Source organism: Strix uralensis, chromosome 10, assembly GCF_047716275.1.
Source record: "Strix uralensis isolate ZFMK-TIS-50842 chromosome 10, bStrUra1, whole genome shotgun sequence".
Lineage (NCBI taxonomy): Eukaryota > Metazoa > Chordata > Aves > Strigiformes > Strigidae > Strix > Strix uralensis.
Window position 1 is genome coordinate 9,859,753 of NC_133981.1, and position 25,291 is coordinate 9,885,043.

Consider the following 25,291-nt stretch of genomic DNA (forward strand, 5'->3'; position numbering starts at 1 on the left):
GCTCTGTATTTTGATAGTTTTCATTTAAATATAACGTGTGTGTGTGTGTACTGGGTCTGGTTGGGAAGGAGTTTAGTATTAGTGATGGTATAGTGTACCTATAGGGGTTTGTCTGCATTGAGCAGAGAAAAATGTTACTCTTGCAGTTTTATCGTAGTGAGATAATTATTATATTGGATATGTTACTGAAGGAGACAAATACATACATTTGACTTTCCTCAAAGTGCTAATGGGTCATGCTGCAACTCCAGTTGTGTTACAGACACCATAGATCAGAACCTGGTCTCAAAGGAAAATGAAGTTTTACCTTTTTATTATGTCTTGGAAATCTGCTTCTTAGAGGATTTGGTCATTTAGCATCATTTCCCTTCCCTCTTCTTGTATTTAATTTTGTTGTTTTGACACTCTTGTATGGTCACTGCTACGCTGTCCTTGGTTGTGCTGCGACATCTCTGTGTGACAGAAGCCAAACTTGTTGTATGCCTGGTGATGAAATTGTTTTCTCGCTTGCTCAACTTGCTGAGCCGTGTGGTATGTTGGGCTGGGTCACACTCTTTGAAGTCAGGAATAAAACTCCTATTGGTATTCATGAGAGGAGGTAAGGCTGCCTGTCAAACAATAGTACTCTGTACAGCGCTGCTTCATCTCTGCCTGGGAGGTGTGGAGGTGGTGCGGGGGGGGTGGTTACACGCTCCATAATCAAACTGGTCAGTGATGTCCCGATCCAAGATTTTCACTCACAAGCATGGCTTCAGTCAGTATGGCTGGGGGGAGAAGACACAGTTTTTCCAGGGTACCGGCGAGGCAGAGGTAACATGGGCAACAACAGCAAACAGGTTGGGCCCTGACCTGGTGCTGGTGAATCAGAGGAATGGACCTGGACTGTGATTTCCCCCATCCCCGTTGCTGTATTGCTGGATTCCTTAGTTCAGTCTGAGTCTCGTTGGCCGCAGCTTGGAACAAATAAACTGGGTTCCCTGAGGCAAGGCCATGGAGCCCAGTTACCCACCGCTGCGGGACCTGGGTACTGCAGTAGCCTTGTTCTCCCTGCCCTCGCTGCTGTATGCACGTTGGTAACTGGCTCGGACCCCAGGAGGTGTCCTCGTTGCGTTGTTGTGGAGCACGAGTCTAAATGGAGCGGGATTTTACATTCATCCTCACAAGTATGATCCCAGTAGTGATAAATTCTCAGCGTGTTCTGTGACATTTAGAGCTGGGACTGAAGTACCGCTAACCAGAAAACAAGTGCAACTTTAATACTAGGATAAATCTTGACACTTTATCAACTTTAGCACAAACTGGATCATTTAATTCCCAGTAATTGCCTTCCCAGTGCTTCAAGAAGAGACTTCTCTCCTAAGAATCAGGTACTTGTAACCATAAAGGAGCCAACTTTCAGGGAATGTCTGCTCCTCTCCATCAGCTACAGTCACATACCATGCTAGTAAATAGGCACCAAGTACCCACGCAGGGATGGGGTGGCACAGGTACAGGGGCTGTTCCCCGCAGAGGCTGGAAATGTTCCCCCACTGTGCTCTTGAGGCAAGTGCCTATCTGCACTGGGATCCACACCGACTGCAGCCTCCCGCTGGCAGGAGAGAAGGAGTTGCTATTTGTGCTTCAAAAGAGATAGCAATGTTTGGAAATTTTGCTTTCATTCTGGATTGGAGTAAAAAACAAACTGTCAACACTTTCTTTGAAATGAAAATGGAAACGGAGACAAAACACTGAAATGAGAATCAGCATGTAAGATTAACAAAGCACTTTGTTAATGTTTTCTTTTGAGGTATTTTGTTTTGACTATTACATTTCTATAAATATACCATAATTGCTTATGTTACTTTGTGAAAACTACAGTATAGTCCAAAAATGTGTAACAGTGTCTTAGATCTAAACTATTTTGCTCATACTGAAATAATGATGCTGCAATGACATGGCCCCTTTTTTAAAGAAAAAAGTGGTATCAGTTGTTCTGTTCCTGCAGAAACCCTGTTCCCAAGTCCTTCTGAAACAGGATAGTTCCCTGCTGTGGTGGTTAGAATGTGCAAAGCAGGTGCCTTCTCAGGGTACACACCTTTAAAGAAAAATCTTCCTCTTCTGCTTGGTGCTTCTAAAGGGCAACTTGTTTTGAATACTGGCTTCCTCACACCTGAGGCTCCAGGTGAAAAAACAAGTCTGGTTTTAACCTGAGTGATCTTGCAGTTTGTAGAGCAGGCTAGAAGAAGCTTTCTGTTCTCAGGATATGCTGGGAGGAAGGTGTGAGAAAACTGCACCGGCACTGGTTTGCCATGGGCTTGGAATAATATGAGAAAATATGGGGGGGCTTGATGTGTGTCAGTGTAGGGGTTAATGGCTAACCTAGGTAAAACCCAGAATGTTTATCACATCTAACTGTTCCTTTTTTTTTTTTAAAAAAGATGTCCCTGTGAGTGCTCTTTCAAAATAAAAACCAACTCCCACAAATACGATTTTTCTGTTTTCAGCCTTTTCTAGATTTAAGGCACCATGCCTGAGTTATTCTGATCTTTTGATACTCCCAAGTCTTCTGGGTCTATGAAAAGTCTATTAAAAGCCTATTAAAGATTTTTAGTAATTTTCTCAGAGGAGGGACATAATTTGTCTTGAAGTGGCTATCATATACTGGAAAAAACCCCAAAAACTTCTCCATTTTGAATGGTTCAGAGACAGACAATTTTCTAGTGTCATTTTATTGTACCATACCTGGGATTCTGCAGCTTTCAACTAAAAACCAAACCAACCAATCAAACAAAAACCCTAACCTGCTTTTGTAAATCCTTTGATATATATCGATGTACAGTATTTTCTGAAGACCTAATTGGGCCTTGAAACATAGATTTGTTCTAACTTTCTTATTGTTCTCACTATTTCAATTCCGTTGCATCTTGCCTGCTTGATATTGTGTTGAATTGCTACAGATTCTTTCAAAGCACACTAATCAATTTTGGTTCAAACTGAATTGAAATACTTTACAAATTGCTGTCGCACATCAATGAATGAAATTACTTTAAGTCAGGTTAGGTCAGGAATCTCTAGATACCTAATCTAAGCTTCATTACTGACAGCAGAAGTATCTGCCAGTCCTATGCCCTACGTCATTTTAATCAACGTCAGGCCTAGTGATCAGTGCCCAGGGCTTGGACAGTCTATAATTCTGTGGAAACTTCCAGAAGTCTTATAGTCCTAAACCTTAAGAACCAGGTTTTGTTGTGGAGTTAAAAGACCTCCCAGGGCAGTGTGATACACTGGCCCAGCCGAGCCTGCGCTGCTGCCAAGTCACATATGTTCTGTCCCTCTGCTTTCCCCATGTGCTGCTGCTTGTTCCTTGCATTGGCTGTCCTGGCCATGCTGCTCTGGGGGAGCCGCTGACGGTGGTGAGAACTCTACAAAAATGATGGCTTTCACCTGGGTCGACATGAAGGAAGGAACAGGAAATGCAGGAATGTCCTTTTGGGTAGCGCACATTAATCTCTTAAAGATCCATCTGAATCAGCAATATATTTTCTGCCGGTTTTTTTCGGTTTTGTCTGCAAAGAGCATGACATGATTACATTGTTGTCCCTTGGTTTCTAGTTTGTTCTAACTTCTGTTGGTATTTCAGGAAGGCGAGAACATGGAAGTACATAATTATGCTATGTAACTCAGATGTTACATCTGTGTCTTCCTTCAGCACTGATGAATATGAACCTAAGTCTTATCAAATCAGTGATAAGACTTCTTCACTGCAAGTCACAGAAAAAAAAAAAAAAAGTAATACGCTTTTTCTAATTTCTTGTACTACACTCTGTACAGAAATATAAAACTAATTTAACAGCTTGTAATAGAATAAAACAAACTCAACTGTTTTATTGGGTACTTTAGAGCAACTTTGCACTCAGAAAGTAACAGGTGAGGTTTGATTCCAGGCTGCATGATGCAACCCTTGATCTGAGCTTCTCAAGGGTAAGGCCAAGTAAGAAAATAGAGATTTGTCCAAGAGCATCAGGCAGAACAGGACTCATACTGAGGGCAGGACCTGATCCTGCTCTCTTTGAAAACTCCCAAAACATAAGTTTTGCAGAAACTTTAAAAAAAATCTGAAACATAAATCTGAACAAGGCTTTGTGTAAGTTTAGTGCAAGAAGAAAAACAAAGTTTGGGTTGTAAAACAATTTCTCATTGTTCTTCAGTTAAATGTTTAAAACCACCACATTTCCTTTCCTAACAAGATGATTTTTTTTTCATTGCTGATTCTCAATCAATACTCTACAAGCAACACTGGGAACTGACACCAAATGAAATCATACTCTCTGTGTATGTTTTTATTACAAGGTGTGCCAAATAACTTCCAAAGAAGAGTAATTATCATTTCTGTTTCACTAATGAAGAAACTCAGGTGTGATTGCCTCACTCATTTGCTTGGGATCACACAACAAATCACTGACGAAACTACGTACAAGCCTTTTTGTATTCTAGGATTATGATTAAATGTTTCTCCTTTGAAAATGGAAGGAAAAGGTGATTTGCTGTGAATTGAAATATTTTTCAGTTAGTTGAGGGGATGTGGGTTTCAAAATACACAAACCTCCCCTAAGCTGAGCTTCATCCTGAAATGCATTTGAAATAATCTTTGTTGCCATACAAATATACAAGTCATTCGTGTGCTTTCTTTGCTTTATTTCCATAGAAATAACTGTGGTTTTTATTTTGTTCCTGCTCCAGAGGATATGGTTCTAGTTTCCTCAGAAACAGGTAGATATTATTTGCGTATCTTTAAATGTTTTCCCTGAAACAAAGTAAAAGAAAACAAAAATACCGCAGTGTTTTCATTAAATCTACATGTTTGTCATTGAATTTCCAGGACCTCTTGATGTTCAATGTTTGTCTTTTTTTTTTTTTTTAAAGTTAATTCAATTTAAAATATCTTTCCTGTAGAAACGAAAAAGGTTTTGCAAGGACATTATTTGAAAAACTGGTCAACTGGTCTTTTTTCCTCTAATGGGGGGAGGAAGAGAGAGAGCAGGCTGAAAAATGGAAAGCATTTTCTCTTACTGCTCCTCCGGTGGTAGGAGGGCAGGAGGAGAAAAGACAAGGAATGTGGCTTTATTATTTATTTTCTGTAAGTTGGGGAATGACATTTTTTAAAAATGAAAGGTTCCTGTCTCTCTGAAATACTTGCTCAGTGCAGAGTTTTTGTAATTGGTCTGGTAGATTTATGTACACGTTCTCTATCTCTGTTTTTTAGAGTTAGAATAGATTTGCCATCTAGTCTGACCAAATGGAAAGAATTAGAAAGGCTGCTCAACAATGAAAAGTCAATGCTAACATACAGTGGGTTCACTTCTTGGGGATTCTACCATAATACGAAACAAAGATCTTCCTTCAGCATCATACCCAACGTACCACAGTGATAATTTATTTAATATACTACAGATATGTGATAAATGCTACACTTCAGAAAAGTCCACTTTTTTTTTTTTTTTTTCCAGAATAAGAAATAAAAGGATCAGAATGAAACCAGAGTTGTTTTCCACTATCAGGTAAATCCTGCAGAAATTTTCCTATTAGCTTGTCTCTCACTTTTAGAGACAAGATGTGAGAGCAGTGGCCCCCTGTGGTGTCACCCACCCTTGGAGAGGGTCTGTGTTACAGATCAGCACCAAGGAAATGTCTAACTTGCAAGTAGCCAAGGTGCAGAAAGTGTGGGGACTGCACACATACCTACTGCATCATGCAGCCTGGAATCAAACCTCACCTGTTACTTTCTGAGTGCAAAGTTGCTCTAAAGTACTCAATAAAACAGTTGAGTTTGTTTTATTCTATTACAAGCTGTTAAATTAGTTTTATATTTCTGTACAGAGTGTAGTACAAGAAATTAGAAAAAGCGTATTACTTTTTTTTTTTTTTCTGTGACTTGCAGTGAAGAAATGCTATGTTGTCCCAGTTTTCAATAGTAATTCTAGGTATCTTGGGAACAAGTCTTTTTTTTTTTTTTTTCCTTCTGTTTTAAAAGAACAGGCTAGCAACACAACTTTTGAAACTGACAATTTTGAAGGTTTGGGTGATACCTGTAAATGGAATGGGACGTTATTTAGGATGATTGAATTTGCTCTCCTAGGGTTTTCTAATTAGGTTGTATAACTGTATTAGACTTTCATATGCGTGTTTATGCCTCTCTAGGCTTGTTTTGGCTGGTGGGATTCTTTAAGAGCAATCATGCTGGGAAATGCAGTTCCTCGGGAAGAGCTGAAAATTGAGAGCATGTGATCAGCTCTGAGAATTATTGCAAAGAGCAAGCTGTGCTGGGGATGTGAGCTAATGGGGTATCTGGGGTGAAATGCACTCAGCTGGGGTATAGAAGTTATTTAAGAGAAGCTCTGCTCTGGGAAAGTGCTGGTCTCTTCTGTTTTGCTGAAGGTTGTAATGGTAAGTCAGTATTTCTGTTACTTTAACTGGGCTTTGATACCTCTTTTAAAATAATAAAGCGGACCTCAGGGAAAAGGACAAGGCTACCCTGTAAGTTGAATTGATTCACCTTTTTGTATTGTTGGTGCACCTCCGCAGAGGCCCCAGGGCTTCTGTTTTCAGCCCAGTCTCCACTGCTTGTTTCTCCCATCCTCTACCAACTCTTTTCACAATGCAGCTCTTCCTATGTTGAAGAGATTTTTCACTTGCTCACCATGTGGAGTCCCCTCTGATGTTTGGCGGGGAGGATATTATTAATGTGGTAGACACTGTGTTATTGTCTAATTATAAAAGCAAACTAATGTAGTTTCAGTTAATAGAGGTGTCTAATGCTGAAAAGGTACGTGTGCTACAGAAAGCTTGAGGCAGAGAGGGTGGTAGTAGCAGAGCTGCAAGGGCAAGATGGCCAATAATGAAAATTGGTACCAGTGTCCATGTCTCTATGATGACCAAAGTGGTTAGAAGAAAAACGGCAGCTAAATTCACCATGGTTTTAATGCCATCTCATGCACTGGGGTTTGTTGGTTTTGGGTTTGGTTTTTTTCCTCTAGAGGTTTGGGCAAGTCCTATCTTCTTTGTCTCTCTGGTCGTTTATTTGGTTACTAGAGTTAATGATGCTGGCTGGCTGCAAGGGAACACATAACACGAGACAACATACAATGAAGTAAAAAAGTGCAAAGTCCTAAGTATTGTTGAGATTTCTCATGTAATTTACGTCCAGTGGGGACGTTTTCCTTCTAAGCTGAGAATCAATCTGTGGCACAAAAAAAAGACAATTCCTTTGCAAAACACTTAAAAGTAGTAGCACTTTAAAGTTGCATTTAAGAAAGCTTCCAGCTATTCATATTTGGTCAGTGAGAGTCCCAAAACACTAAATCTGAGGTGTCTGTACCTGCTCTAAACTATTTCTGAAGTTTGAGAGATGCTTTTCCGAAGCTCCCCATCATGTGATGGCACAGGAGTGCAGCAGCGCCGCTCTCCTCATGCTTACAGCCACAACCACAGCTCAGCTCTCTGCTCGGGCTAGAAGGGTGACTCGGCCCCCTCCTCTCACATGCGGGTTGCAGGATTCCTACCGTTAAAATCCACATTTGGCCCTGTCAGGTGCCCTGAACAACAAGACCTGTCCCATGGGGTCAGTCTGTTAACCCATGCTGCCACTTTACCCTCCTCCTGTTGGCCAGGTAGAGAGGCTCACCGAGGTTCATTAGCTCCCCCCTACCTGACCACAGCCTCCACAGAGAATCCAGAACTTTCTTTGTAAGGTCTGCTTATTTTAACAGAGGTTTTCATAACAGTATAAAATGAGGATTCTGTACAGCGTGTCTGTAAATGTGAAACCTTAAATACCCTATTAGTATCATGTAGTCCTCCAACAGTCAAGGACTTGAAAGGTTCTTGATTTTATAAGCCATACATCATATAAATAAAAGTTGGGGTTTCTGTATGATGCAGTTGCCAGCGGAGATGGTTACTTGCACACCTTGTGGATCATTCCCTGCATGATAAAATCAACACAAGGGGTCAGAGAAAGCAACTTGCAGCACGGGAATGCTTGCTATGGGTGCCAAGTTCATCTCCTAGCTATTTGTGGTGGTCCACAAACTGTGTCACTGTGCTGTGACATTAAGCAGCATTTCTAAGAAATGTAGCTTTGTCAGAGATTTTCTGCTGTCAAGCTGGCACCTGGAAGAGTGGAGAAGTTAGTGCAGCCATTGGCATTACGATCTTTATAGGGACTTCTCTGAGATGGTATGGCAGAGTTGGCATTTCTACTGTAGATGGCTGATCTGCTCTTGCTTGTGCTCAGCCCCGTGCAATGCCGGGGTGACCCTGGTCGTGAGAGCTGCCAGGGACGTGCCTGTGGGGGAGGACGGACACCTCTGCGTCCACGGCTGCCTGCAAGTGCCGGCCTTGGGAGGAGACTGGGACATGATCCAGGGCTATATCAGGCTTTTACCTAATAGTAAACCAGTACAGAATGTGCCAGCTCACATATGCCTAGAATAACAGTTGGCATCGATATTTGGCTACCTTATTTACAACTTCGTTGTATGTGTGTTATAAATGAGCATTTCCCTTTCTTTCCAGGAACGGCCACCACGTGTCCCTCAGTCCTACCGAAGCATTTGAGGTGGTCAGGCTGGTATGTGGCCAGCTGGCTGCTGGGCTAGAGCCCCCAACCTGCCCCATGCCCAGCTCCCCTCCCACCTCACCTGAGGACCTTGTCCAAAAAGGAGTGATAAGCAGCTGCCTGGACTTCACCTCCTCTTCTTAGAGCTGTAGTGATGGCGCAGGGCAAGGGAAGGGGTGATCCCCAGGGACACAGGGAGTGTGTGCCAGGGTGAGAACGGCTTGTTGGGTTTGAAGGTGCACAAAAGGAGGGGGGGAGAGGTGGGTGGAGTGAAGAAGGGAAAAGATAGATCCTTATTGAGAATAAAAAGACCGGCCTATCTATGCCCAAGCAGGTATTAGACTTGAGGGTGGGGGAAGAGCAGCCGCCCTCAGCCTGAGGGGGGAGGAAGGCGCAGGAGCTCCCTGAGGGGCTGAGGGCGGGAAGGCCCCGCCAGTCAGGCCGGAGCTCCGCGTTCCCATCCCCTTCCCCGCGGACCTGTCTGGCGGCGCCGCCGTGAGGGGGCGGTAGCCCGAGAAGGAGGAGGGAGGGCTGCGACTGCAGGTGCCCGGTGCAGCCGAGCCCGGAACCTCCAGCCCGGCAGGTCGGTCGGTCGGTCCCGCCACCTCCCTCAGAGCCGCCCCGCCCCGCCCTCGGCCCCGCCTCCCCGCGCGCCCCCGCCCCCCGGCGGGAGGGAGGGAGGGGGAGGGCGGGCTGTCGGGGCCGCGCACGGGGACGGCCCGGGCGCCATGTTGGAGGGTTGCTGAGCCCGGGGTCTCTGTGTGTGCGCGGCGGCTGGAGCCCGTTTCCTGCGCGGGGCGGGGGGGGGGTTGGAGGAGGGGAGCAGCGCGGAGCAGGGGGGAGACGCCCAGGCGGATCATGGATGTCGAGAGGCTGCAGGAAGCTCTGAAAGGTGGTGCCGGGGCTGGCGGCGGGGGGTGGGGGGAGCGGTGTCCCCACGCTGAGAGGGGGGGACAGGGGTTTCCCTCACAGCTGAAACCCTCCTGGGGGGAGGGAGCGCCCTTCGCTGAGGGCGGCAGCTCACCTCCGCAGGGGACGAGGGTTGGGGGTCCCCGTGCCGTGGGGAGGGGGCTGCTCGCGTGGGAGGGAAGGGGGTCCCACGGAGTGGGGAGAGGCCCGGGGCTCCCTGTGGGGAAGGGGAAGGGTGAGCCCCTAGTCCCCCCTGCCCCAGCGATCCCCCCGGGCTCGCAGTGGGCTGCGTGAGGGGGAGCAGCAGGGGGAGGTTAGTGACCCCACCGGCCCCCCTCCTCCTCCAGGCCCGGGGCTCCCCTCGCCTGGAGTGCCCCCTTCTCCCCCTGCATGCCCGCCTGCCTCCCTTTCCTCGGCCCTCGCCTGTACCTTTTCTTTTTCTTCCTCCCCAGTCCACTTCTGTGCTAGCTGGATGGAGCCTGAGGAAATCAGCTTCTTTCTCTGTTGTAGCTGCTCAAAAGAAGTTGCAAATCAACTTTTGCTAGTCAGATGCATGTAGTTTCTCCACATGAAAATATTAAGTGTTTTACAGGGCTGGGAAGCTGGTGGAGCTCTTGGGAACAACTAAAGCATTGTGAAAGCATGAAAATATTTTTGTGGGAGCTGTACTGATCGTTAAAGCAAATAAATCGCTGTTATGAATTTTTGTTGTCCTATCTTCTTTTACCATTCTTTTTGTTTTATTCTCATACCAACAGATTTTGAGAAGAGAGGAAAGAAGGAAGTGTGTCCCATACTGGATCAGTTTCTTTGTCATGTTGCTAAGACTGGAGAGACAATGTAAGTGTGACTTTTGGTGATCTTCGGTTGTAGCTTGTAACATTTCTGCATTTTAAGTCAGTGGGATGCTACCTGGGTTCTCTTTTTGCCTGTAGATTGCTTCCGTGAGCTAAATAAGCGTGCCTTAGTTCCCATATAACTTTGGATGGATTAGTTTTGTTTGCTGGTAGTTAGTTTTATCTAACAGGGAGACTTTTTGTATAGGCTTTGCTCAGGTGTACTATCAGGTCGCATTGATCCTGCTCGGTACAGTAAACCTGTTGCTCTTTAATGCATTTTATGTGACATTCGGGTTTTTTAAATGGCAAGTTTAGCTCACTGTTGTAATGTCTGTTGTAGTATCTGTTGTATACGGTAGCTAATAGTGTTATTTACATGAAGATATGAATGGCTTAGATTATTTCTTCCTAGGCTTTGTATACCATGCTGTGTGACGATTGCATCTAAATGCTTTTGATGAAGAGGGGAGAATCACGTAGGTGCTTTCTGCAGAGGAGACACATGGAAGCTACTCTGAATTTCCGTAGTCGCTCGTTTTTTCAGCTCGCCCAGGAGTTTCACTTTTCCTGGACTTTCTTTCACAGATGACCCTGGCGGATTTCCGTCCGAAGGTGGGATGTAGCTGGAAGGAGCCGTTGTACGCGCTCCTTGTCAAGGATGAGCGCTGGTGCTGCGCTGGGTGACTTCCTTGCTGGATCCCTATTTGGCAGGAAGGGGAAAGGCTTCCCTGGGTGCGTTGCTATAGACTTGCTCACTTTCTGGCTCCCAGGCTGTCTCCTTGTTTTTGAGGCCTAGTGCCAGACTGCAGGCTTCAGCAAGAGATACGTGCTTTTACCAGTGTTTTGTTAGCAACCAGTGATCGCAGGGGCTTTGTTCAGGTTTCTAGAATGCCTCTAACTTGGAAGAGGTTTGTAGGTTTTGTTTTTTGGGTTTTTTTTTGGTAGCTTGCTAGTACTGCTTGAATTAATGGTTTTGAAAGAAAAACAAGTTCTGAAACGTACTTTGCTCTTTGAATAGAAGGCTTTGGCTCAGCAGAAAGACACAGCTGTAATGCTTAATATTTTGGTGTAGTACTTATTTTAGTATGGGCTTGCTGTGGTGTGTTTTGTCTCTGTAATATGTTTAAAATATTTTTTGCATTCTGAAATGTTCAGGCTGTTTTTATTGTTTCTGCCACTATTACATATATTCCAAAGTAATTTTAAAAAGTGACTGTATAGGAGCAAGTTCTTGGGAAATTTCTTCCCTATGTGAAACTTGGAGAATTAATAAACTCCTGACTTTATTTCCATTTGGAAAATCTAGATGATTTTTTTTTTTAATTATTATTTGATTATTACAAACTATTGCTTAAACCTGAACTGGAATCTGTCACCTGGAACTTCATACAAACCTTGGCCTTCTATGTTTCCAGGGTTTGCTTTGGTTTCTTTCCAGGTCTGTAGCTTTTTTCAGCATTCTTGAATCTTTCAGTTGCATTAAATTGTTTTTTTAAAAAGTGTCGGATGTGAACATCAGAAGTATCTAATATAATCTGGAGACAGACATGGAAATATTGTTCCATAATGTTTAATTTGCTTCCCATTATCTACCAAAGTCTCTATTTTTTCATCAAATATGCTTCTGTTTTTACTGGTGTGTTATGTGTCAAGGTATCAAGAAGAAATGAGTAAAAATGAAAGTCTCACGGTAAACATTCATGTAAAGATGCATGTAATATGCATTGTAAGAACTTAATGTATTTTTAAGCTAGTACAGCTTGAACACTGTAAAAATGTTACTGAACACACAAACTACCCAATACATTTTAATTCAAAATGAGCTAAATATTCTTTATTTCCAGTTATGCAAAAGTAACTTTATTTAATAGAAATCTAAACCAGTAATAAATAATTGCCTTGGTATGAGAAGATGAAATCTAAAATAATAAGTTTGTGGTGATATTTATTAGGACTTTTATGAAGTTCAGAGCTCAGCTTAAAAAAAAAAAGGGGGGGATGGTTAAGTCAGGGTAATTGCACAAATGGTTTGCAGACTTATTTTTTGAAAAACAATGGATCTTACTCGGTCACAGCCTGTTCCTAAAGTAACAAACAAAAAGTACCCGTGTAAGTGAGGACCAAGGCAAATAAGGACAAGTGAAATGTGAAGTATTTTTGCTTTGAGTTATTGCTCTTTCTAGGAGAGTTATATAGTGTTCATGGGTGTTCTCTCAGCTTTCTAACTCTGTGATGAATACTGATCTTTAGATGATACACTGTGTCCTGGGTTAGATGTAGAGTGTTCTCGCCCCCCACCCCCATACCTCTTCTGGATGTAGTTGCAGCAGATCTTGTAAACAATTAGTAAACTTAGTTTGAAAGTGTGCTAATGAAGTAAATTAAAATGACACTTAAGGCTCTCATCAAAGCATGAGGGTGGCATACATAGCTTGCTTAACAGATTGAAAGGCTGTTGGGTACCTCCCTGCCCCCATTTGTTTCAATGTGCTTATTCATCCGAGTGAGGTATGAACAGGTAGATGCAGGTTTAGGTTAGTCTGTAATTTTACTAGTATTTCTCTTGGCAGCAGTCTTGGTTAATGCAGCCCTTGTCACTATTTCACTTGTGCTTGTTCAACTGTTTACGTAGCTGCATGGTAACCTAGAGCAGGAAACTGCTCGCAGTTGTAAGTAACTTTTGGCAGTACTGTTTTTAACAAGGTTCAGTTCATTGAACCAGCTTGTTTTGTGCCTGTTAACTTGTATGTCAAATCCCAGCACAACTGAGGAGATGATGTAGGGGAGGAACAAAGGGTGGGAGTTGTATAAGCCAGCACTGCAACTACGATAAGGCTCTTCAGAGTGTGTCTCTATTGTAATTGCAAGTCCTTTTCACTTACAAGGAAGGTCTAGAATAAAAATGTTGCTAAATTTGGTTATATTATCAGCATAAACTTAGTTGTGTTATCAGTACTTTGCAAGTAAAAGCCTGATCATGCAATCATGTGTGTTAACTTCATCTATTTGAAATTTAAGCTATCTTCTTGTGCAAAGTTAACCATTCACTTAATTGTTTGTGAGATATGGCCTGCATTTACAAAAGCCAATCTAAACTTCCTTTATTATAGTTGAACAGAAGCAAAAGTTTGATTGCTTGGCTACTTTGAAATATTTTTGTTTCTTAGCGGTTGCTATGGTAAGACTTAGCCTTAGGTGAAATATAAAGTTTATGGTTCAACCTTTTTTAATCTTGTGTTGAGTCTTGGTACTTCTTTTCAGAGGTCTGACTTGGCTTTTTACTAGGATACTAACATGGAATTTCCTTAGTGAGACTGTGTATAGTCAGGAAGATCATTATAACCTCCTTTTCTCTAGTTTGTAAAAGAACTGTGTGACCTGTGAAGCTGAGTAAAGTGAAGAGATATGAAATTTGTTAGTCTTAATACTTTATCTGAAAGACCTATTTAAAAACAGGATATGTTTTTGTGCTTGCTTTTTTGCATAAGAAATCCACTTAGCTATTTTTCTGAAGTAGAAACAGCTTTATGAGATGGTACAAAAGTCACAGCACTGCAGTACTAGAAGTGACATTTTTTTGTTCTTCTGACAAATTCATAAAGAACAGATACGAAGATCACTTTTCAGTTATGATCTTGTGTTTTGCATTTAAAATATGTTTTACCTCTTAGGAAATTCTCTTGGATTTAAAATCGTTCTGCCCCTTCAATAGCAAAAATGTTTCTAAACCATTTATTTAGGTACTTCACCAAGAAAATCCAATTTGTGGGACTGGAAAGGAAACCTAAACTCTTCCTTTGGTTCTAAAGTTGAAAATAAAACTTAGAAAACAAAAATAATAAAAAAAATTTTTGTTAATTTTCTCTGCATTTCCCCCACTCCTGCCCTGGGGCAGGCAACCTGTAAAGCACAGTTTTAATGGCTTACTGTAGTGGAAGGTATAATACAGATGCTTACTGACAGCGAAGGAATCCAGAAATGAGGTACCAAAATCTGAAGAAATACAGTATATAGGCAGAAGTGATTAACTAGGCTTAAGTAGAGAACACTGTTCTGGCCAGGACATAATGTTGTTATACCAGTTCTTGCCCTGAATGCAGTGTAAACAGCCATTAAAATACATTCTGTTTTTATTTCTTTGTGTAGTCAAATTCTTTCCTCAGAGTTTCCCTGGAAGATCTGAAATACTAATTTGCACCTCATCTAAGCCTGAAGACAGGAGTTGTCTCTTCACTAGTTTTCCTGAGGACCAATTTAAATGCTTTTCTGCAAAGTTTCTTGAGTCAAGTTTAATACATGTGATTGTAGAGCAAATATGAACATTTATAGTGTCACCATGGAGTAGTGTAAGTTGGAAGGGACTTCTGAAGGTCATCTGGTCAGACCCTGTATTCAAGGGGAGCAGATTCCAAAGTTAGGGCTTTGTGCGGCATTTCTGAAAATCTCTGGCGATGGCAATTCCATAGCCTCTGTTTGGCTCCCTGTTTCACTGCTTAACCACGTGCACTGGGAAGAATGTTTCACTTGCAGCAACTTGGAGTTTCCTTTGGAGCTACCTGGGACCACTGCCTCTTACCCCTCGTTTGTGCAGCTCTGAATGGAGTCTGTTTCTGTCTTGCCTGTATGCAGCTGGCCCTTCTGTGCTGAAAAATAGCGGTTAGATGCTGCCACCACAGGCCGCCTCTTTTCCAGAAGATGTGCTGCTGTAGCTTCCCGCCTAGGTTGTGTGCTGCAGCTCTGCTAACTGTCTTGGTAGACTTCTGCTCATCTCACTCTTTCTGCTCTTCTACATTGCGTGACCCCAAACCAGACAGTATCGCGGTTATGGACTCGTAAGTGCCAGGTAGAGGGGTGTAATCCCTTTGTCTGATGTTGGAAATGTAACCCAGTGCGCAAGGCAGCCTTTGTCACAGCGAGGGCACACCAACAGATGTTCAGCTTCCGGTACCGGCCGCAGCATTAACTCTCAGCAACATCATTTATAACTGGTTGCAGTTAGACTTTGGACCCCATTAACCACAACGGCTACTGTGTAGGCCTGATGGCCCACTGTACCATGTGTCCTGCTAAAGTTGAATTAACAGTGTCTGCTGATCTCCCCTCATCAACAGAGTCAGTCAGGTAGCTCAGGGATGATTTGCTGTTGGTAAATTATATAACCGTAAATGTAAGTTACATAACCATGGTTATATCAAAGATAATGGCAAAAAGTGGTTTTTGACCCTTTGATACTGTTTTGTGTACCCTATATAGCGGTGAACTTTTTTTTTGTTATTACATTTTTGGAACACTTTTTTGGATCAGTTTAGCTTTCATATTATTTTGTTACAGCAGTGAAATAGCTTGTCAGCTGTAGAAAAGATGCGAGTAGAGATATGGTAGCGATGAACATGTATGAGAATGAGTTCCTGTTCTCAGCTTTAGTGTTTTAATGACGTATTCTGAACTCTTGTATAGTAATTTCCTTATGTTACAAATATGTAGATTTTTGTAGCCATATGTTCTTTAGCTTATTTCACATGATTAAATTTAAGTCTACTTTTTTCTATGAAGTATGTTCTCTGGTTTTATTCAACTAGCAGTTTTGTTGCTTGACATGTGTATGCTAGTATTTTTTGACTAGTTTGAAAATTTTGGTCTGATTTGGAGGGAAATCATTATCTGGAAACCTTTAGAACTGTTGGGGGAATGTAATTCCTTCTGATTTTTTAAAAAAATGAAATAAAACAATTCTCAAGTTCCTGCCATAATAAACAGGATAATATTTTTCTGAAAGAAGTCTGTGGGCTTTTGTTAGTATAGGCCTCTTCCATTTCCATGTTCTCAGGGGAGCAAGAGATGTGAGTAAACTTCCTTGCATTGTTTCCCTATTATTCCTCACTAACTCCATTCCACTAAGTGACTGGAATTATTCCCCCCGAATTCCCAATCCACTGAACTGTGTTTTCTGTCTTGTAATCCACTGATACCTGCGAAGGACAGGAATGGCAGTTGAAAAGCCTACTGATTTATCTTTGTCTAAGATAGTTTAGCTTCCTTACTCTTTTACCGATATTTTAAAAAAATATGTATGTATCAAATGTGCAGTTGTAGTACTTCAGAGGAATCAGTTGTGATACAGATGAAATCACTTGTTCCTTTAGGAAACACACATTATTGTAGTGTTTTATTTTAAATGCTGCCACTTCATATCAGTTGGGAGTGGGGTTTACAGTATAAAGGTCAAACTTTAACTGCCATTATAAAACGTGCATGATGAACTGATCCTAATAAACTTTAGTCCCTGTAGAATACACATGTAAGGAAAGACACAAGGCAAGCTCCTCATGGCAGAGCTAACTTCTCAGTGTAATCGGACTATTTTAACTGCAAATGTCACTGTATGCACATGCAGACTTTCATTTGTAAGTACTTCTGTCTTCCCTGTTGCTATATACAGTCTGCCTCTATAAGCAGCTCCCTGCTAGTCTTTTTGCAGGCAGTTCACTCCTACTTTGCACAGAAAACCACCCCTCTGTTTATTCTGTAGCAGTTAATACAATTGCATGTGCTTCTGATGATCACCTGTAGTATTCTGTTGGCATCCTACTCTTCAAGCTCAGTTCTTCTGCGTTGCCTAATTCTCATCCTCAGAGTTTCTGTCAGTTCTTACCTTTACCTCTTTGTTTCTTCACAGCTGCAGTGGCTGACTCAGCACCACCTCTGTCTTTTCCCGTGGACCTCAAGTGTCCTGTTCCACTTGTTACTATTTTGTTTGAAGTACTTTCCCAGACGTTAGGGTATTGTTCCACTCCATATTACACTTTACAGTAGCAAGGATGTTTTTCTGTTTTGACCTTGGAATTGATGAGCCTTGCTCCTTCTTCCTGTCTGCAGGTTTTGGGAAGGTTGGTGCTTGATGGCACATGTTGGGGGGGAAGGAACAAGGCAACGGTGCATGCAGTCGGGGCGGTGGATTATCAGGTTTGTGGATAAACCAGACTGATGCTGCTTTTCCACAAAGCTGCTATGTGGCTGGCAGGTCTCAGTTTTAGAAATAATACTACTTGAAGACAGTTACAAGATTTCCATGATGGTTACAGCTGATGAGGCTTTGCTCAGAAGTGGTAAGGGAGTGTGATGACGCAGAAACACCTAATGCCTGTGTATTAGGTCACTGAGGTAGGGGATACCTTGCCAGCCCAAGCCTAGTGTGTGTCAGATGAACTGCCTTGTGTACAAGCCGACTGGATGGCTTTTGTTTCTGGTTTTGGAAAGAATTAGTAACAGAATTGCAATTTGGTTGAATCTTGTAGGACTGCTTTCAGACCTGAGTGAAGCCTGTCTTTTTGTGGGACAATGCGTGAACTGGCAAGCATGGGAATATGGTGCAAAGTAAATTCAGATCCAGAAGTAGTTGCACAGAGTGCATTTTCCTTAATCTGGTTTCCCAGCTGTATTGCTCTGTATAGTAAAGATTTGATAGTATTATCTCAGTGTGATCTGCTGCTCTTCTGTGGTAACCTGTGGATCTCTATGCACTGGTCATTTAACAGTGGTAGCTGCACTTTTACCAGATGAGTTACAGCATTTGTTTGGTTGGTTATTCTGTGCAAACTGGTGATACCTGGAATGACTTGTGTCCTGTATTTGTAGATATGTGGAATTTAGTTTGTTTATGGAAGAGGGTATGTATTTATATATGCAATTATCCAAACAATTTTATACTACTTGGAGTGATTTTTTTTTTTTTTCTGTAGGTAGCTCCTATATAGTAATTTCAACTTGCTGCAAATTCAGGAAGACTTCTCAATACGCTTCCCTTACTTAAGTTTTGGCTCCTGAGCTTCTGCTATACAGGTTTATTGAGAAAGTGCCATCTATGTAATGTTTCTGTGTTCTGCCTACAATCAACTCCAGAGTGCTATGGAATTATTTTGTGCCTTTGCTTGATGGATTATTTTTCGGTGCAATATCTCTTGAATGGGATGCACTCTGAATAGTGCTATAGAATTCTTGCAGAATCTGTTACACAGTGCACAGCATCACTCTTGAAACATGTCTTGGTGAACATTAATCTGTTCAGTCAAATTTTATCTGAAATGGAAATAAGTAAAAGCTAAGAATAGTCCATGGAATTGTTAGAGTTGAAATAAATATGTTGTCTAAATTTCACAAAATGTTCAATCATGTTAAAGGCATGGGTTTGGGGAGGTATTTTGACATGGGTAATGCCTATCTGCTGTTGACAATCTGGCTAGTGCTGTTCAAATGCAGCCACAGTTATCTTTGGTAGAGCAGGTGAGTATAAATGTCTTAGGGCTTCTGTGATTGTAACTTGTGTGAGAAGTCAGATACTTCCCCCTCCTGAACTTCTTGTGCTAGTCGCTTCAGTGATACTGTTTACAACTCTAAGATTGATGTGAATGTTCTTTAATTGAAGTTTAAAGATTAAAACTGAAATTTCAAGAATATGGTCACTGAAATCATGCCTCTCTGAAATAATTATTCCTAGTATAGTTTGTAGTAACAACTGGATCAGTATCTCGCATTAAGTGTTGCAGGGATGTGTAGTGATCTTGTCCCTGTCTTGAAGATATGTTCTACAGAAATGAGAGATATGGGCTGAGAAAAAAGTTGCTGTAGACAAAGTGATTACTGAGAGTTCTGAACCATGCTGTGGTTTTATAATTAAGTTGTACAAGGAAATATTATTCAGAAGGTCATCAATCAGACTTTAAAGTACACAAAAATAAATTATTTTAAGATAATCTAGTACAGGGGTTGATAACTAAACTTTTCTAAAAAGGTAAATGTAATAATTACACAGAATATTGGTAAAAAAATTATCCAGAACTAGAGAAATAAAATGTGTTGGGGTAAATTATCCTGTAAAAACATGTGACAGCAGGAAAATACTAGGTCTGCATATATTGTCGCATGAGTTTAGTGTGATTCCCTGAACTAGTGATTTTGCTGCATAACAGAAGAAAAAAGGTAACTAAATTGTAAATAAGTATAGTTGATATTGCTCAGATGGGAGGATTTAGCTGGTATTTGATGCTTATTCAAAAGTCTGTGTTTGTAAAACTTGGAGACCTTTGTAGTTAGAGGAAAGTCAGTATCCAGGGTGATCATTCTACTTTTATTAAAACTGGAGATTTGTAAGTGTTATTTGAATATGTGCATAAATGAAATTATATGAAGAAGTCAGCGTAAGGTAAGAATTTACATACTGGTTTATAGTGCAGAAGCATAGTAAGTGGAATAGTTCAGTAAATACAACAGTTTGTTCTTATCAACCAAAGGTAACTTCAAGTAAATTTTCAAGTGGAAGAGGGAAATCTAATGAAAATACCATCTACTTTTACTTTTGTCTTTATAGATAAGCCACTTCTGGTGGTTTGTGGAAGTTTTGAAGGCTTTCGGTTACTTTGTGTGTGTTGGTTTCCACTCTGCTCTAAGGAATTTAATTCTTGAATGAAGAATCTGTTGTAATCTTGTACTTTTTTTTGTTCTGTGGTCAGTTTTTGCCTGTAAAATAAAAGAAAATGAAAGATACTTGAGTTTCATTTTAGATACTATATTAAAAAATGTACTACTTGAAAAATTCCGAGTCCTAGTTCATATTTTTTTTCTGTTCCGTGGAACAGCTATATTCTGTTGGAGTCAGCTGAATATTTATCAGCAGAGATCAGAATTAGTCCCTTGATGATTACAGATACTACTTTAATGTCTTCATCAGCTGTCTGTTTCTATAACAAAGTCTTAATCTTTGTTGTTCCTGGCAGTAGCAGTAGTAATTTGCAAGTAGTAGAGGTGAGCACTCGTACTACCGAAGCAGATGTAGTTCTAATGTACTAGAGTTTCCGTGGTTCGGGAATGAGTTTGTGATGCTCACAAGAAGGAGAGCAAAGAATTAATTTAGGCTGACAACAATCAGTGAGTGAAGATGGAAAAATATCTTCTGTGCTAGTGGGAAATACCAGTTTTTCCTCTTTTGTGCTCTTCAATATATTTTTAATTAAAGTGAAAGGTAACATGAGGTCAAATCCTACTGAAGATAAAACGTGAGAGCATTTTAATTTTACATGAGTTATCAGGTGAAAGCAAACAGGATGCTCCCCCAGGAAGAGTGCTTGCCAACATGTTTTCTAGCAGGAGTATACCCTTCACAGCAAAGCACGATGTTCCAGTCGATTCACTGTGCTATATCACCTGAAGTTTAAAATTTATTGCTCATTCAGAAATGCCGATAAAGAATCTAGCACTTGCTTATGGTTTTAATTTAATGTTAGGTTGAAGGGTTTGTGTGCTTGCCAGAAGCATTTAAGAAACTCTTCTGCGTTGATGCACGGGGGGTTTTACTGTGTAAATCTATTGTCATTGTTTGGCATTTCCTGTGTTAATCTGCACTGTGTGGATGGTGAAAATAGCAACAGTGTGCAAAATGATAACACTAAAATTAATTGCATCAAAATAGCGAGTATTAAAGTAAAGCGCGGGAAGTAGGAAAAAAGTTTGAATATTTGAAGCAAGAGTGGAATTAAGCAATGTATGTTCTTTTATCTGGTACGTGAGGGCAGCTGCTTAAAGGAACGACTCTGCTCTCTGCTTGTCATCACATCACACATTCTTCCTTATCTGTAGCATTAATTTTGTGGTTAGATTACTGATTTGCTTTACTTCCCTGTGTGTGGGAGCACAGGAATGTGTGGGAGCAGCAGAGCAGGCTTGCCCCTTTCTATTTAGACCAAGTATAAGGTTATGTACATGGTGGGGCAGCACCCTTCCTCACTGCGTGGTGATGAAATCCCTGCTGAACCACAGCCTGCTAATCTCCCTGTAATGGGAGCTCAGTATTGCCAGCTTTCTACCCCAGAATTTTTCAGACGTATTTTCTGAAGAAATTGAGAGCCATTTCTCTACCACTGAGCACTCCTTGCTAAGAAGCAATCTTTATTTAATAAATAGTGAAATAGTAATTCCTGGACAAAAACTAAACTGTCAAATGGCAACAGGGGTTTGTTTGTTTTGTATGAAAAATGCTGGCGATTGTGTTTTACAGGCAGTTCTTATTAGCTTGTGCACGCCCTTCTATGTAACTGTGTACTTCCAGGTATCCTTGTTTATACCCAATCCATGTATCTGAAATTAGGGTGTGCCAAGTAAGGTAAAGATTAAAATAAAACAACAACAACAAAATAATAGAGGGAGTAGGCTCTATCTACTGCCTTTCCCTCCCAAAGAACAGAGATAACTGAGGAGGGAGATCAGCGAGAGGGAGAGTTTGGCCTCGGTCTTCTTTCCCGCAGAGGACTGCAGTCCATGAGTTCCTCTGCACAGCTTCAGCCCCTGCCTGTCGTGACCAGAGGGGACCTCCAGGACGTGTGCTCCGGCTGCCGTGCTGGTGCCGGGGAGCGGGACCGCCGTCACTCTGGGCCAGGGTCCCGATGCTGACTCCCAGGTGCTGCCCTTTCCACAGCCAGGGGGAAGGGAACCCCCCTGGGGCTTCCCGTGCCTGGGGATAAATTGGGGGCAGAGGTGGGCCTTTGGTTTGAGAAGTGGTGTATTCCATCTAGCCCACCATATTCCTGTTGGGATACGTCTTGCGGTGAGGCTGTGGAAGAGCACGCTGGAAAGTTTGCCAGCTTGCACACAGGATTGAACTGGACACGTGATTCCTGGGTGCACTTAATTTTCTGTACCTTTTGACTTTTCAAATGGTTTTGGAGATGTCATTGACAGACCAGAATAGAAAAGGGATTAACTGTTTTGTACGAAACCTTAATTTTGCTTCTGACAGCCTGGGGAAATTACTGTGTCTTAGAGTATATCTTCTTCCAGGAGTTCTAGAGCAAGGCACAAAAAAGAAGAAACAGTTATTAAAGTTGGCAAGTTATTTCACTTAAAAACAGCTGTTTCCTACTAGCAAGTCTCTGTGGGAGTGTAATCTAAGTCAACCATAATTGGGGGGGAGGAGAGGGTTGGGAAAGCTAATATAAGTGACTCCTATCTCTTGTTACCTGTTAAGTGAATCCCTCTGAGATTGTCCTCTGGTTCTTTCCTTCTGTGTTCTGAGGACTTTGCCTTAAAATCAGTTTAGCTGAACATGAAGTGTTTGCATCCTGAATATACTATTTTATACGTTTTATTTTTTTATTTCTGCTTGTCAGAGAGCTAATAGTAGGGGGAGGGTTGAGAGGGAACTTCTACTAAGTTCTGATGTTTCTTTTATGGCCTGTTCAATGAACAGAATCAGTAGTAGATCTACTTTGTTTTCCTTTTCCTTTTATGTTCTTTGTGGTATATAGCATCTCTCCAAAACAGATGGCATCCTCTTAAAATTTAAACCAAGTAATTTTGTAATGAATTTAAACACTGTGCAATCTGAAGACAGACATCCCACCAGGACTCCTGGGACTCCTAATGTTTTAAGTACATAGCTAGGTCTCTGGAAGCTTAACATCCCTTCAATATAATGTTTTTCTTAATTAAACCTGTAATCTGTGAAGCAATTCCAGAAAGATTTACGAAATAATTGCAGTACCTTCATTTCAGGAGGTAGGCTTATTTCAGGCACTCTGAATTTTTCCTCCTGTTCTTTAGTTAATTTTAGGCGTTGTCCTGCTTACCTTCCATGGGTCCTACTGAAGTTTGAAACTTCAAATCCTGTAGAGTTTGTCTAAAGCATGTAACCTTAGTGTTACGTCTGATATTTTAATACAGTTGCTAAAAGGGAGATAGGTGACTTACCCTAGTTGTTTTCTGCACTTGTGGAGACTTGCAGTCCAACCTGCACTTCATGTCCAAGTCATGTAGTAATGTTGGGGATCACTGTGTTGTAGCAAAGCTTTCCAGTGTAGTACTAGATACAGGAGAAAGTACTATATAGCCTGTTCAGCATGGATAGTTTTTCTTAGAAATAGTAGGGAAAGCACTCTGTATGAAGGAGGTAGGGATAAATTGCTTTTCACTGTTATTTCTGTTACTTGGTTTTTAATGTTTGTCAAATATTGCCCAAACAACTTTGTTAAACATTTCTGGGTTTCTGCTCTTTTTGTTAAAATTGAACGTCTCCCAAAGTGGATATACCAAGTGGCAAAAGAATCACAAATAAACTTGTCTAGTGGTCAGAAGAAAATACTGGTTAATTCTCTGACAAAAAAACGTCTTGATAGTGCAAGTGATTGACAGAGGGTTCTCCTCTTTGACAACCACCGGTGTGGTAAGGAAGAAAGCTGCTTTCTCAGTTTCATCAGTACAAACATTTTGAGTAAGCAGGAGATAAGGGAATGGGGGGAAGTCTTTTGCACATTCTGGGTGTGGTAGGATTAGATTATTTCCATGTAAAATGCAATTTTGTTTTTGATCTGAGTGTTTGTAAAGGTGAATTCTGTGCAAATCATGTTAGTAGAAAAACAGTTATACTTTGCAGGCAACTTTGTGCTAGTAATTCTTCTTTTAAATCAAAGCATAGCATCAGATTACTTGAACTGCTTTCTGGTCACTAAGGTGGCCTCTGTCCCTTGTTGAGGAGTGCTGTTTATGAAATAGAATTGGTGGATTACCAAACTTGGTTGATGTTGCTTGGTGAACTTTGGTTAATCTGTAGCAATGGATTAGTTCTAACAGAAAATCATGTAGTTCGAGTACAAGTGTGAAATAGTTTGCTTTTCTTAGAGAACAGAGTTACTTAGGATTGTGTTCTTCCTTGTTTCCGCTCTCGTAATGCTAGGTTGTGGCCCTTGTCTAAATTAATCTGTTTTAAAATTCTTCCTTCCATGTGCAATGGAGATATTTTTGCTGCCCCATCAACCTTCAGTGAATACATACACTATTGTAGTACAGTTCTGACTGTAGAGTTTCCTTACACTCCTTTGTGTCTTTCTTCGCAGGGCTTAACTTTTTTGTCTTCACATAGTAATTCTGACCCCATCCTGGGGTTTTGTGTGTGTGTGATTATTTTTTTTTTTTAGTTTTTATTTATTGATGGGTTTTTTACTTAGCCTGTCATTTTATTTAATCTCTGCTTGCTCATTTCATGTCCTATGTCTTCCCCCACTCTTTTTTAGCCTTTTCTAATGCAGCCTCTGTAATTATATGCAATATTCTTAAAACTTGCTTATATTTCTCATATTATTGACTGTTCAGTCAGGTGCTGTCTGCTTTTCTGTTTAACTTCTGTAAAACACAGCTATCTTCAAACACTGAAGTCTCTTCCATCCACGTTTGTTATGTTTCTGATTTTTAGTTAAATTGCAAGGTCAGGAACTGCATTCTGGTACAATATCATGGTGTTAAATATCTTTTCCTTCCTTAAAGCACAGTTATTAGCATATATTAAATCTTGGACGTAGTGTCATGTACTTAAGTAATGTACAAAGACTGAACTGTTGGATTCTGTGTTAGTTTCTGTGCTTTCATCTGTTGCTTGACTATTAAAGGTGCTTTTTTTTTAAAAAAAAAAAAAAAAAGGTTGTTGGATTAAACTACCAGCATTTACATCGGTCCTGGGAGAATTTGAGATGTGTGGTTCTGCTGTGATACATGTATCTGTACAAGCTATAGTTCTGAAGTGTGCTGTGGTGGCTTCTTTTCAGCCTTTTCATTACTGCCTTTGGTGACTTTTTTCCTTGCTAGATGCTTTTTTCATAAAAACAATTTCTTCCTCTAATTTTCTGTATGTTGGAGCAAAACCTTTAGGTTGATATAATGGAAGGATGGTGCAGGAGCTGCTGGTGGGAGGGAAGCAGAGGACTCTTTAAGAAAAAATGCCAGTTTATGATGATTTGGAGTTGCTGCAAAACTACAGGCTCGTTAGCCCAGGGGGACTATCTGTACAGGTATATGTATACAGCATGACCCAGATACTGTAGTGAAAGATGCTTTAGATATACATAAAATGTATATAATTTCAAAGCTGTCATTCTCTAGGATGACAGTACACTGAACCAAAACATTTTAG

The 25,291-nt window shown here is 41.1% G+C and overlaps 1 protein-coding gene across 2 annotated transcripts in view; it reads left to right on the plus strand.

The window, feature by feature from the left end:
• The first annotated feature begins 9,381 nt into the window (after positions 1–9,381).
• The window catches only part of PPP4R2 (protein phosphatase 4 regulatory subunit 2), a 33,011-nt gene continuing 17,101 nt past the window's right edge, over positions 9,382–25,291 (plus strand). The window contains exons 1-2 of one of the 2 annotated variants that reach the window (XM_074879161.1): positions 9,382–9,488; positions 10,264–10,345. In XM_074879161.1, the coding sequence (XP_074735262.1) occupies positions 9,455–9,488; positions 10,264–10,345 (116 nt within the window). In that variant the 5' untranslated portion in view covers positions 9,382–9,454. Of the gene's footprint in view, positions 9,489–10,263; positions 10,346–10,936; positions 11,077–25,291 lie in introns of those variants that run through there. The other variant, XM_074879162.1, reaches the window with a different exon arrangement.